Raw genomic sequence first — 14,244 nt, forward strand, 5'->3', positions numbered from 1 at the left:
CCCCCCCCCCCCATCCCAAAAAAAAAGAAATAAAAAACTGGATATCTAGAAAATCGATCATCCAAAAAACTAGTCGAAAAAAAAAAAAATCTCAGATGTTCATAGAATTAGAATCCCAATCTTCAGCAAAAGACTTAAACCCGAACATGCAGTGTGGAAATGTGCCTCAGAAGTGAGGAAACATTCCGCATTCATCTCATCTAAAATTCACAAAAAACTAGTTGAAAAAAAAAAATCTCAGATGTTCATAGAATTAGAATACCAATCTTCAGGAAAAGACCTAAATCTGAACATGCAGTGTGGAAATGTGCCTCAGAAGTGAAGAAACATCCCGCATTCATCTCATCTAAAATTCAAAAAAAGCAAAGTGATATCAATCTGTACCTATTATCTGCCATTCCGACCTAGTTGGTCTCCTCCTGTTCTTCGAACTCCTCCAAATCTTCATTGTAGTCCTCGTCCCCCACCTCCACTTCTTTATCGCCATCATCGCCCTTCATACGGTAAGTCCCGGGCACCAATTCACCATTCAACCGTGTACGTTCCGGTATGATGTTATCAGGATCCATCTCAGTAAGAAGCTCATCAGTGAGATCGATTTCTTCATCTTCGGCTTCCCCGCTTCCCTCCTCCTCAGCGCTAGAATCCCCTGGTTCCTGAACACCCTCGTCGTCGATGTTCTTTCCCTTATCTACCAGCATCTTCTCCTTCCCCTTATCCGCCGGGAATTGGACGGATTGCCCCATCTCGTCATCTTGTATGGCGTCGGCCGACTCTTCGAGGGGAGCGTCGAGCTTCTGCTGCTTCAACATTTTCTCATCATCCCCTTCCTCAGCTGGAACGGGATCGGGCTTTCGCTTGAGAGGCGATTGGAGACCTTCCATTTCTTGAGGCATTGGGAACGGGCGAGATACGAAGGCTAGGGATTTAATAGAGCATTGGACCCAAAAAACCCGGGAAGCTATTTTCAAAATTATATTACAATTTTCAAAATTACATAAATAGGTACATACATACATCCCACATAAGAAATAGGACAGCCTAAATTTTTTAAATTGCATTTTTCGCTCCCTAACTCCTCCATTAGGTTATCCCATTTACGTCCCCATGAACGCCTCCTCTCCTCTCTGTCAAAGAAAGAATTATGATGTGCGAATAATGTATGCATGCAGATTTAAGTACAGCTAAAAAAATACACCAAATGCAATCATGTTGTAGTAAATTCCACATGCATGTGGATTCCACACCTAATAATTTTTCCTGTCGAAATGCGTAATTTTTCTACATCTTCATCCACCGATGACGTAGAAGCCTAATAGAGCCCTCACCAAAGCGACGAAGGCCATCGTTTCATTATTTTCTTGCATTATTTTATATAAACCTAAATCGATCTTCACTCCTTTGATTTCAGATTTTAAATGAAGACTAAATATATTTTTGTTTAATAATATTCATATTCTCATGTATTTAAGGATAAACTGTTTATCCTGAAACGCGATCTGCACTTACTGTAAAAACTCAAACGCGGTTCCGGATAAGCTGGTGAAATGCTTGAACTAAGTGGTACGGCGGCGTTTTGAAAAGTTTTATTGGGTTGGGATTCTTACCTTGATTATGATGTTAAGAGAAGCACCATAGGAACGGGTGATGACGTTTATAATTTTTGGAAATGCTTTTAATTATATTTCATACTACATTTTCTGTTCGATCTTCTTAAAAATTATTACGGCATTTTAGTGAAAGCTTTAATTTTTTATACTTCTTCATGAAACCCCTTGCATGTCCATAACTTTTAATCTTTAAACTTACATGCCTAGAGAGAATTCAGGTAAGTCAATACGGAAGAAGGCGATGATAAAAAAAAAAAAAACAAGAATTTGTTTATATGTGACCAAAAATGTCCGCCTGAATCTAGACAAGAGTCGATGATAGCAGAGGTCACCTCATTCAGCCGGTCGGCAATCTCACTAGATGGACGAAGCAATGAAAATGTGTCAGACATACTAAAAGGTGTCAAACATATAAACATGTGTCAGATATACGAAAAGTATCAAATACAAAAAAATGTGTCGATGGAGATAATAATAACATGTAACTCACAGGGACAATGATGTAATTTTTACATCTTCATTCTTTTATCGTCTATAAATAATAGGATATTTTCATATAAGGCAACTCATGTCATTTGGGACTTTCAGTCATTTAGGCATCGCTCTCTTCTTCTCTCATAACAATTTCTTTCAATAAATCAAATGAGTCTGAGAGCCCGAGGAACATCCTCACTTTGCCCCAATGAGATTATTTGTTGGTTGTGTTTCCCCTTTCTCTCTCTCTCTCTCTCTCTCTCTCTCTCTCTCTCTCCTGTTTTCTATGCTATACTTCTTGGGCATCATCTATATTAAAGATTTGGATTCAAGAATCTTCAAATAGTTAGACACATGAGGGTGGTTGGGGGGGGGCTCGTATAATAGCCTCCGACCATTCTTTTAAAATATTTATGTATGTATGTATATATATATTTATATTGTGTGCGTGTGATTTTACTACACTTTTCATTTTTATAATCTACGATTGTCCACACACATTAGGTGTGGTGATGGTTAAGACTTCTGTTTGCTCGTCTATTCTTATCATGTTGGTGTCTATTAAATATGCCCTAAATTTGTTGTTATCATGTAGCTAAGGCTCTTAGTTGATAAATTCTCTATATTTTGACAAACATGATTTAATTGAGTTTCAAATTATGGTTTTGTTTGCAATATTACTAAATTAATCTTATTAGTTTTTTCTCTTCTATTTCTATTTTTGTGCATTAAAGTAGTTGGTAAATCATCTTATTATGATCACAGTGTGATATGTTTATGTTTATAAATATTTTTATTTGTAGTTATTTTGAGTTGAAATTTTAGATATGTGATTGAACTTTTTAAAACCTTATAATGTCCTAACTAGAAAATATCACCATAATTGTCAACTTTTGGCTTCTAGTTTTTGTTGCTTTAAGAAGACCCTAAATGTCATGATTATCAAGTAGCATGAGCTTCTCACCATCTTACCTAATTTTTTTCTACTTCTATATATCTCACTTTAAATCTTTTTGATGTAAAATCCTTCACTAATGATTGCTTTGAAGGGTTTTTAATAAGCTTTTGATTGACTTTTCATTTACATATATATTACATAATTCATATGTATTTACATATCTAATAGCTCAACTATGATTATGATGTTGTCTCTAAAGATTAAAATTTATATGTTGAGTTTTGACTATTATTAGGCATACATGGTGAAATCACTTTGTCTCTTTTTTGTATTTATCTTTTGATATTCAAAATGAAGAATCATCATAGGATTTTTTGGATTGAACGTGACGTAAAATAGAAGTAATATTGTCCATATTTTTCTACAAGCTGCATACTTCTATTCTTTATGCATTGGTGAAGTGCATCCATTTATCATTGAATTTAACTATTCTTTTAAAATTTTATAATATATAAAACATAAAAATTGAGTGAAACATATGTCCAACTCATGTTACGTTGTGATAAACAATTAATTGTATCTCACAATCTTGTGCCAAGTCTCACCTCATACTTCACATCTAGGGTTAAAAAAGTTAATTCCTGAAACCACTTCATTAAGGATTTGCAGCAACTAATGTCGAGGATAATGAGTTGAGTGAAGTTGTTTTAACAAAAAAATTAAGTAAAGTTATAATGCTTTATGCAAAGATTATTTCATTCCAGATTAATGATCATAATGTTGAAGGCATAATCACACAATATTCATCAACCAATTTTTAGGATAACATCAGTACGAGCGAATATATACATATATATATATATATTTATATATATATATATATAACTTTAAAAAATGGTTTGTTAAAGTAATTTTAAATATTTTATTAACATAAAGTTATTTCACTATAGAAATATTTTTGCTTATGATTTCTCAAAGGTTAGTAACTTCACACAAAATTTGCTAGGAATTTTGAAATTTGATATACAATTACCTCAAATTATTGAAGGGTATGAAACAATGAGTAGTGGCTTAAGTGATAATAACAATGATACCAATAGTAAGGTGAATCATGAAAAAATTGGGGAGCATGATAAGGCATTAATATATGGGCATGAACTTTTACAGGAGCATGCATTTTGTAATCACTGAATAGTAAATAAAATGATTAGTAACAATGATATTATACAATATTATCAAAAAACACAAGAGTGCGAAGATAATTATGATTTTGACGGTCCTAATTAGCACATCATCTACCCAAGTATGATTTATTTTGTATGAACTGTTAAAAACATAAGCTTTTTCGCAATAAAAATGAACTTCAACATGCAATCGTCGAGTGATCAATTATTAATAATGTCTATTATAAAAATTATTAACTTAAATAAGACTCGGCTATAGTAATATGTTTGCAACATAATCACCATTTTAGATCATATCAATGGATTGTGCATGCTTATAGTAGGAAATGTTTAGGGGTGCATAGAAGATTTTTACTAAAATGTTCCAACATAATTACACCCAATCTAATATAATGTCTCGATACTATCAATGTACGTCCATGTTCATCTCACTTTTCATTCTTATATTTATCTTATAATAAATGGTTTTAAAGCTGAAATGGATCAGTGTTCGTACTGAGTTTAAATTTAACGTAAAAATATCATATATTAATGCATGAGATGCTAGAAAGAATGCAATAATGACAATTCTTGGAAGCTAGAAAGAGTCATATAATTCATTATGTTGATTTATGGAAGTAATATTATCTATAATGTCAGAATGTATTTATAGAATTGATGTTTGATCATCCGACAGATTCTTAAGGCTTATTTATGGATCGAATCTGTACCGACATGAAGAAATCATGCCTTTCGACTTTATTTTTTTTAATTGCATTTAGAAGGGGCCATATTTATCAAGTCTATAGTCTCATGGATTGATGTTGGAAGGAGCCATCCTCATTTGCTTTACTAAGACTCAAGTCTCTTGTACACTTGTACTTTTGGTCACTATTTTGTCTATTTTTGAGCTTCTATTTTGCTCTGTTGCTCTATTTTTTTTTTATCACATATAATATTACTTCTTATAAAGAATGACATTGGGCCAAGCCCACACCTTTGCCAAACAATGAAAAAAGCCCATCGGATCATTCGGCCCAAAGCGAACCAAAAAAGATGCCACCTTTTACAGACCGTTCGTTGACCACACGCTTACCAAAATATTCTGCATTCCAGATTTGTTTTTTTTTTTTTTGTAATAAATATAAATTGAAAAATATTATACCATCATACAACCCAAGTCCACATACTAATTAGTGTTCTAAATTGAGTTTATTTTTAAATAATATGTTCTGTTTTTAAGAAATTCATTATATCTTTTATAGATATATATTTGTCTTATATATTATTTAGATAATGATATACAAATACAAGCACCTTAATATCGCACATATTACTCTTTGAGCTTAACTTCTCCAACAAAAAATACCTATTTTATGACATAATTTTTCGTAATGATATTCAACTATAATATTGTTTTGTACATTTATTCCTGACATAATGATTGAGGATGCAGTCTCCCATTGTAAGATCTTAAGTTCAAATCATCCATATTAATCTTTGGGCTCTTCTTTTTTTATATATGTATAATTTACTTTTAAAAAAATTAATATGTAAATTCCCCACGCCACCTAACGTTCTTCCCCCAATCGGTGCCATCACCACATCTTCCAGCCAACTCGCTTAAAGGACAGAATCAGCCGTTGAAGCCAACAACCATTCCATCCAACAGTCCTCAGCTGTCCTCCTACGTGATACATAAATACAAGGGAGTGCTTACATAAATGCCATACAACTCTTATGTATTTACATATCTTCAACACCTGAACACCAATATTTACATACATGCCACTCTAATCGTTAACAACACACAAAAATACATCTATGGGATATTATGGATATTATGTGTAAATATCAATATTATGTGTAAATATCAATTTTTTTTTTTTTTATGTTAGTTATGTATGCATAAGAATTGTGTGGATATATAAATATATATAATTTTAGGTGTTAGATATGTAAATAGATAGGAAGTAGGGGGACATGAACATACATGCCGCTTATAAAATATATAAATAGTTGGAATTATTTTGACTCTTTTATCATTTTGCAGCCATTTGGGCAAATTCCTTGTGTTGTGGACGGTGATTTTGAGCTCTTTGGTGAGTGCTCAATTTCTGGTCTTTTTTTTTTGTAAGGAAATAATAGCTATTATATCCAATTATTTTTATTTTGGGGCTTTTACATGTATACCACTCAATTCCTATGAATTTATATATCTCACAACAAAGATTTTTTTTTTTTTTTTTTTTTTTTTTTTTGCATTTATACCACCCAAATATTTCATACCACTTCGAAAATGTCTCCATTTTAACTTTTAAAATGTAAGTTATACCTTCCAATGTAGATAAGATAGCAAGTTGAAGGTTAGGTGTTAGATATGTAAATACAGAAATTGAGTGGTACCTATGTGAATTTTCTTTTTATTTTTATTTTTAATTTCTGCAAGTAAGGATATCATTGTTGATATTAAGAATTAAGGGGAGGAAAACAAGATTTTTTGTAAATATGAAAATTTGGGTGTTAGATATGTAAAAACATAAAAATATGTGTGCTTGTTGTGTGAATTTTTCTAAATTTTAATAATATAATGGACATATGGAATGCAGAGTTACATGATTTTAAGTGTTTTATTTTTTTTACATTTATACCAATTTCTAAGTATTTACATATCTAACACCTAAAATTTGTTTTTTATATTTATGCCACTTAAATTTTCCATCCCACATCAAAATATCACCATTTTATTTTATTTTTTTTAAAAGTGAAATGTACTCTTTGAAGCATAGTGACATGTATGTAAAAATTAAAGTTTTAAGTGTTAGATATGTAAATACATTAGAATTGAGTGGTTTGTACATAAATCATCCTTTTAAATGAAAAGAAAAAAATTATAAAAGTATCATACCAATCTTATGAATTTACACATTTCATTCTAAAACTTTTATATTTACATACGTAGCATTTTGATGGTTTAGTGTAAAAACCCAAACGTATTTTGACCCGCGGCTTGCGTTTAGTGTAAAAACCCAAACGTAGTTTCGGATAAGCTGGAGAAACGAGCAAACCAAACGGTACGCCGCCCGCAATTATAAGCTGCCCCAAACGGACCCTAAATCTATGCCTAAAGAGTATTATTATTTATATAACATTAATGAATATGAGTGTTATGTGTAAATATAAAAGTTTAGATGTGAGATATCTAAATACATAAAAATTGTATGTTATATATGTAAATTCCCTTAAAAAAAATTTACATATGAACAGTATATTTCATAAATATATTTATCAATTTAACACCCAAACTTTAATATTTATCAATATAACACTTCAGAATACCCATCCCGCTGCTACTAACATCTTCTTCCTCCTCCTCCCGCAGAATCGCGCGCAATCATCCGCTACTTCGCCGGAAAATACGCGGAATCCGGCGCCAAACTACTCGGGGAAACGCCGGAGGAGCGCGCGCTCGTAGACCAATGGATCGACATCGAAGCCATTAATCTGAACCCGCTGATCTTCCCCATTGCCCTAAATCTCTTGATTCTCCCGAAGCAGGGCGTAGCGGGGAACAAGGCTGAAGCCTATTCCTCTGCCAGGAAGCTCTCCGAGGTTTTGAATGTGTACGAGAAGCAGTTATGTAAGACAAAGTATTTAGCTGGGGATGATTTTACGCTCGCCGATCTGACGCATATTTCGAGCTTGGGCGTGGTTGTGGAGAGGTGTGGAATGGGTTGGGTTTTGGATGATAAGGAGCGTGTGAAGGGGTGGTGGGAGGAGATAAGGGCTCGGCCGGCGGCGGGGAAGGTGGCGGAGATGGTGGAGTCGGATGCGCTTCGTTACTGGCCGGGAATGGGGGAGAAAGGGTTTTGAGAGATATTGTCGAGTTCCTGAACGAGTTAGTGCTTAAATTTTGTGGATTTCCGCTGATCATTTTAAAATAAAAAGAAAATGTGAAATTTACATATTTATATAGCAATCAATGCTTTCGCATTTACTTTTCTCATACATGATAAGCACCATAACCTATGTATGAAAGGTAGGGCTCTCAAAACGGCTCCTTGCTCGCGAATAGCTCATGTTTGGCTCGTTAAGAAGCTCATGTTCGGGTCGTTCGCTAAGTTAATGAGCCGAACATGAACAAAATGAACAAATATTTTTTCGTTCATGTCTAGTTCGTTTTGACTTGAAATACTACTAATCAATTATATATATATATACCCTAATCAATTAAAAATATTAATTAAGAAAATAGAATAAAAATTATAAAATTAGTTTCAAATGATGTCTTAAATCTTGCTCCAATTCATGACATCTTATGGTTATGGTTACGTGATTAGGGTTGTCAAAATGACTCTTTGTTCGTGAATAGCTCGTGTTCGGCTCGCTACGCAAACAGCCAAACACGAACACACTTTTTTAACTCAAAATATCAACGATCTGAACACGAGCTAAGCCTAGATTATATTATTTTTATCTTTTCATACATAAGAAAAGTTTCTTTTTAAGTAAAAATCAATGTTTACTAACCGTATGTATTAACATATCAACCGCATAAACTTCATTTTTTATGTACAAACTACTATATTATTATATTTTCAGCGTGAATTGTATTGCTTATAAGTAAAAAATAAAATTTATTTGGTTGATATGTTAATAAAGAAAAATTGGGCGGCATGTTCGTAAATTCCCTCTCAACGTTTTCCTTCTTAGTTGATAAAAATCTTAGAAGGAACATTTACATGCGTACAACAGAAGTCTTGTTAATTCACACATCAAACATGTCATCATCAATGCACATTTTCATGTCAAGTGTTTACATCTAACTTTAAACGTTAGCAATGTAAATTCAGAAGGAATGTGGGACATGTATGTAAAAATTGCCCACCTTCCAATTATCATGAAGGTCACACATAAATTTAAGAAACACCAAAAATATTATAAATTTCAAACTTTATTTCGCTTTAAAAGTTTGATATTATCATTTTCATATAAATGTTTGATATAAATTTGGGAAACACCAAAATGTTGTAAAATTCCAGCCATACTATTTGGCCGAAACTCAGTAAAGTCAAAATTTGGGAAATCAACATACATGCAACTATGGGTGCAAACCAACCGAACATTGTGTTGGGCTCGTTAAAAGACACCAAAGTTCTTTATTCGACTAGTTTGCTTAGCAAGCCCAACACGAGATGTTCGTAAATAAAGTCATTTTGATAACCCAAATCACTCAACCGTAGAATATAAAGTGTTGGGATAAGATTTATTTATGTTAAATCATAATTTATATATATATATTTCAAGCAAGCCAAACACGAATTAACAAATTTTTGTTCGTGTTGGGCTCACTTATATATCGAGCACAATAAAGTTGTGTTCGGCTCACTAAACACGAACTTCTTATAAATTGTTCGCACACAACAGGCCATTTTGACAGCCCTGCCCCATCATATCATCTTTAAAATTCAAATCAGGTCCACCATCCACTGGGGAACAATTATTAGCCGAACGACAGCCAAAACTACAATGATTGTTCGTTCAATTTTTGCTAATTTAAATTTGGCAGCGTCTAAATAGATAATTTGAATGAAACTAAAAACAAAAGAATCATTCAATACTGGATTCAATATCACATGACTAAATCAATCTAAAACTCATTTAGAAACTGATTGAAATAAAGCCAAAAAGATGTGACGATAAAATAAAAAATTTTAATGCAAAAATGTCGCAAGCAAAACATCATGCAAACAAAAATCATCACAAATAAATCACAATCAAGTTCTCAACGCTCATTAAAATATATCAATCCAAACACACATGATATTACTGAAAGACGAATGTTCAAGTCCCCTGATGCCATTTAGGGACTCTCAATCACAACTTCTGGCAAGCAGCTATACCCCTCCCCAGTCACCCAAAACATTAAGCAGGTCGTAGAAAACACACATTTCAAGCCAAATCCAATCAAAAACATAGCAAGCAGTAGCAGTAAAGCTACACAAGTCTTGTCTATAAAACCAAAGCCAAGTCTCACGAAAGAGGAAATAGAGTAATAACTGGTAGAATTACTCAACAATAGAACATCACCCGCTTAACATTGTCCTTCAGCGCAGGCAGAGGCCTCACTGCACCAGTTCCGGGCGCTCGGGGGGGCGGGGAGAGCCGCTCGCTGCAGCAGCTCGGCCTGCGGCAGCACTCGCCATTGAGCCACTATCGAAGGTCTCCGGCTTCAAGTAAAACCTTGCCCTAAAAGCGGCGAGATGGGCATAATATGCAGGCGGCACTGTGAAAATAAATAAATAAATAAATAAATAAAATTCAGAGCAGATCTGCAGTTTTCATTTACATTGATTCTTAAATTGAATGGTATCGAGAGAAATTACCAATAGAAACGGATCTTGTGCACCTTGCATAGCTACAGAAAGCAAGTATTAAAAAAGTTAAAATTTAAATTGGGAAGTAAGCGATCAAAATTAACTAAAGATGAGAAGATTCATTACGTGTAGCATAAGTTATTGGTGAGTGTCTGCAGTCCATCAGCAGAGAATTTGTTTTCATCCCATAATACGTGGTAATGAGCAGGCCTGCTAGTACCCTGCAAAAAATTTTGATAATGTGAACTACTAGATTATCATAAAGGGGCATTAACACATACACCCAACTCCTGTATATATACATTTTAAATTGAAATAATTGAGATGACACCCAGTTTCATGCATAGGGAAGGTGTATGTTAAAATTGAAGATTAGGTGTTGGATAAGTAAAAACATAGGAATTGAGTGGGGTATTATGCATGTACATCATCCTATCTTAAAATCATATATGTGATCAGTGCGACAGCTTGAGAGTAGCAAACATATAATTACCTGAATTCCGGCATGACTGCACAGGTAGAAATCAAATTCAGTTGGATGACAAATTTTTGAATCAACAACAGTGCCTGCAGTTTATTAAAAAGTTGACAAACTTTAACATAAAATTACAGGAATAATAAATAAATAAATATAATTCTAGAAAAGAGTGATACATACCTGGAAGGATGTTTCCACTTTTATCGACTGAATGTTGGTCATTATGGTTGTTTGCGAACAATCGGGTGTGGTGACGCTTTTGAACAACCACAAAAGTGACGAGAGGTTGATAATCAGGCTCCAAAGAAGCACACGCCTGTAATATTATCAGTAAAAAACATAAGACAACAGAGAATTTCAATAACAGGAAATTTAAATAAAGGAAATTTAATAGATAAGATACCTTGCAAAGAAAGAACCCCCCCAAAAAAAAAAGCTAAAAAAATTACGGACAATTACATACATGCCATCCTATCCCCATGAAAATTACATATCTGGCACCTAAACTTCATATGAAAATTACCACCATTTTTAACTTTCTAAAAGTGAAAAGCAACCTTTCATGCATAGGTAAGAGATGGCATGTATGCAAAAATTGTAATTTAGGTAATAGATATATAAATATATAATTGAAACATATACCTTGCGTATTGCGTCAAGTTCGTACAAAAGAACCTGATAAAATTGTCCTTCACTCACGCCATCCCTGCATGTAAGGGCACAAATAAAATGTTAAGAAGAAACACCAAATCCACAAATAAACAGAAGCATATGGATCACAGGACCTGTAAAATATTATCCTCTTTGGCTTGAATCCTGTTGCCTTTTTGAAAGAAATAAGAAGCTCCCTGAAAATGTATTGTGTATGTCAAAAAGATATAAGTGACAGAAGAGTCAAATGGAAGAGCAAAGAAAGTGAATAAAGGAAAACACACCCGATCATGCCACCACTTTCATTTTTAAACAAGTCCTGAATGAGCTCCTGGCGATGGGCCTGAGCACAAACAAGTCCTGCATATTTGGTTATCTCTGGCCAATCTTGAGATGCCACAACCTGCCATATGATAAAATAGACGTTATGGGTGGCAACAAAGTTTAGGAAGACATATTATATATACCACTCAATTCTTATGTATTTACATATCTAACACCTAATCTTCAATTTTTACATGCATGCATGAAAATAAAATTTAAAATGGTAGTATTTTTTTATGTTATATGAATATTTTGGGTGGTATAAACGTAAAAATTGTAGGCCAATAGATAAGAACTGTGTGGTGTGTATGTAAATGTCCCTAAAATTTAAAACAAGTATTAAAAATCATCATCAAATGTGCATTAACAAACAAACTTACAGCAGCGATTGATGGGCTAGAGTCTTCTCCAGGGTGAGGATGTGTGACGTCAGCACCAAATATGATAGTGGGCAGGTCATGGACCAATGGTATACGTCTAGATATAGCATCCATGAGTACCGTATTTCGGCCTCCAACCTTCACATTTATCTTCAAAGCAACGTTGGCTAAGTACTGTTTGTTAATCTTCAAAAGATGTCGAGCTAAACAGCATTGCGAAACTAGTCCAAGCTCGGTCTCACATATTCGCTTCAAATCCCCTACACAAACATTTAGAAGCATCAAGCATAAAGAACAAAAATACATGTATAAAAAATCTAAAACACTGCCTCGCCGGGTCTCAAACCACGGATGTAAAAAAAGGAAGGTTGTGTTAAGTAGACTGCAACTAGCATAAATTTTATGGCCTGAATTTTTTATAGTCATATTAAACATCGACCATCTGATGATCCGATTAGAACAATAGATGTTTTAGATTCGACTTATGTTAATAAAGATAGAGATAGATCTAAAAAGATCTGGGTATAAAAAATGATCTTAATTTATTAGAATTAAATAAAAATATGACAATCAATAGGACACAAAAGAGAAAAAGGATTCATGAAAGTTCAGCGGGATAAAGGCTTATTGCCGTTGTTGTTGTTGAAGCATAAAGAATAAAAATTAGGGAAATTTGAATAGGTAGCAAAGAATGTTCATGTGTTTTGGTATCTCACACCTATGCATGAAAAGATGAATTTGAATTTAAAAAGTAATAATAATGCAGGTATTTTGTGTGTAAATATGTAAGTTTAGAGGTGAGATATTTAAATACACAAGAATTGTGTGCCATGCATGTAAATGCCCCATTGAGAAATTGTTATCTTTGGCATGAAGGTCTCACAATTTTGCCCATCCCGATCTTCAACAAGAGCAAGCTTAACTTCGGAGTTTCTATCAAAAATTCAATTGTTAAACCAAATGGCACCTTGATGTTTATCTACTTCGGGGGTTTCAAAATCTCGCTAAGTTAAATAACTGACGTCCTTGTTAGAGCTCTAATCCTTAGATCATCAACCAGACAAAAAGAACTCAAGAGGAAGTGGTCCCCACGTAGCACTTTTTCCCATCCGGGGTTCAAGTGTAGGGGCTTCACATACATACCGCATAATTCTTATGTACCTTGGTGTATGCTTTTTGCTGATGATATCATTCTCGTGATAAAATGAGAGAAAAAGGTCGGGAAAAACTTGAATTATGGAGGTCTACATTGGAGTCTAAAGGCTTTCATTTAAGTAGAACTAAAACCGAATAGATGGAATGTAATTTTAGTAGTAATAGCTCTAGTGATAAAAGTGTGACTTTGGGTGATCAAATTATTAAAAGGTGTGAACGATTTAGATATCTAGGGTCCATTGTTCAAAGTAATGGTGATATAGATGGGGATGTTAATAGTAGAATTCAAGTTGGTTGGTTGAAGTGAAGAAATGCTTCGGGCCTTTTGTGTGATAGAAAAGTACCGCTTAGACTGAAAAAAAAAAATTATAAGACGGTGGTGAGATCTGCAATGCTATATGGCGTTGAATGTTGGCCTTTAAAAGAGAAGCATAATAATAAGTTAAGTGTTGTCGAGATGAGAATGATTAGGTGGATGAGTGGCTTTACACACAAAATGCGAGACAAAATGTGAAATGAATATATCTGTGATAGGGTTGGTGTAGCTCCTGTGACACGCAAAATTAGAGAAAGTCGTCTTAGATGATTGCCTTAGATAATCTAGTCACATTCAACGTCGACCATCTGATGATCCAGTTAGGAGACTAGAAGTTTTAGATTCGACTTGTGTTAAGAAAGGCAGAGGTAGACCTAGGAAGACTTGGGCTTATTGTATTAAAAATGATGTTAATTTA

At 33.8% G+C, this 14,244-nt stretch overlaps 2 protein-coding genes and 1 pseudogene across 2 annotated transcripts; 1 reads left to right on the forward strand and 2 right to left on the reverse strand.

Annotated features, from left to right (window-relative positions):
• Positions 1-218: 218 nt before the first annotated feature.
• Positions 219-914, reverse strand: LOC110025411. Its single transcript, XM_020725872.1, has one exon. The coding sequence runs from the start codon at positions 894-896 to the stop codon at positions 405-407; it is 492 nt and encodes a 163-aa protein (XP_020581531.1). The 5' UTR covers positions 897-914; the 3' UTR covers positions 219-404.
• A 5,140-nt stretch (positions 915-6,054) lies between these two features.
• LOC110025377 (glutathione S-transferase F10-like) lies at positions 6,055-8,116 on the forward strand. Its single transcript, XM_020725830.1, has 2 exons — positions 6,055-6,247; positions 7,528-8,116. Exons 1-2 carry the CDS (start codon positions 6,139-6,141, stop codon positions 8,016-8,018), a joined length of 600 nt encoding a protein of 199 aa, XP_020581489.1. The 5' UTR covers positions 6,055-6,138; the 3' UTR covers positions 8,019-8,116.
• Positions 8,117-9,916: 1,800 nt separating this feature from the next.
• Positions 9,917-14,244, reverse strand: part of LOC110025432 — a 24,223-nt pseudogene continuing 19,895 nt past the window's right edge.

This window comes from Phalaenopsis equestris, unplaced genomic scaffold (assembly GCF_001263595.1).
Source record: "Phalaenopsis equestris unplaced genomic scaffold, ASM126359v1 Scaffold000297, whole genome shotgun sequence".
NCBI lineage: Eukaryota > Viridiplantae > Streptophyta > Magnoliopsida > Asparagales > Orchidaceae > Phalaenopsis > Phalaenopsis equestris.

Coding starts and splice junctions, on each gene's coding strand:
- LOC110025411 (XM_020725872.1), bottom strand. CDS start 896: ATGCCTCAAGAAATGGAAGGTCTCCAATCGCCTCTCAAGCGAAAGCCC.
- LOC110025377 (XM_020725830.1), top strand. CDS start 6,139: ATGCCGCTTATAAAATATATAAATAGTTGGAATTATTTTGACTCTTTT. Junction 6,248..7,527: donor CGGTGATTTTGAGCTCTTTG/GTGAGTGCTCAA, acceptor CTCCTCCCGCAG/AATCGCGCGCAATCATCCGC.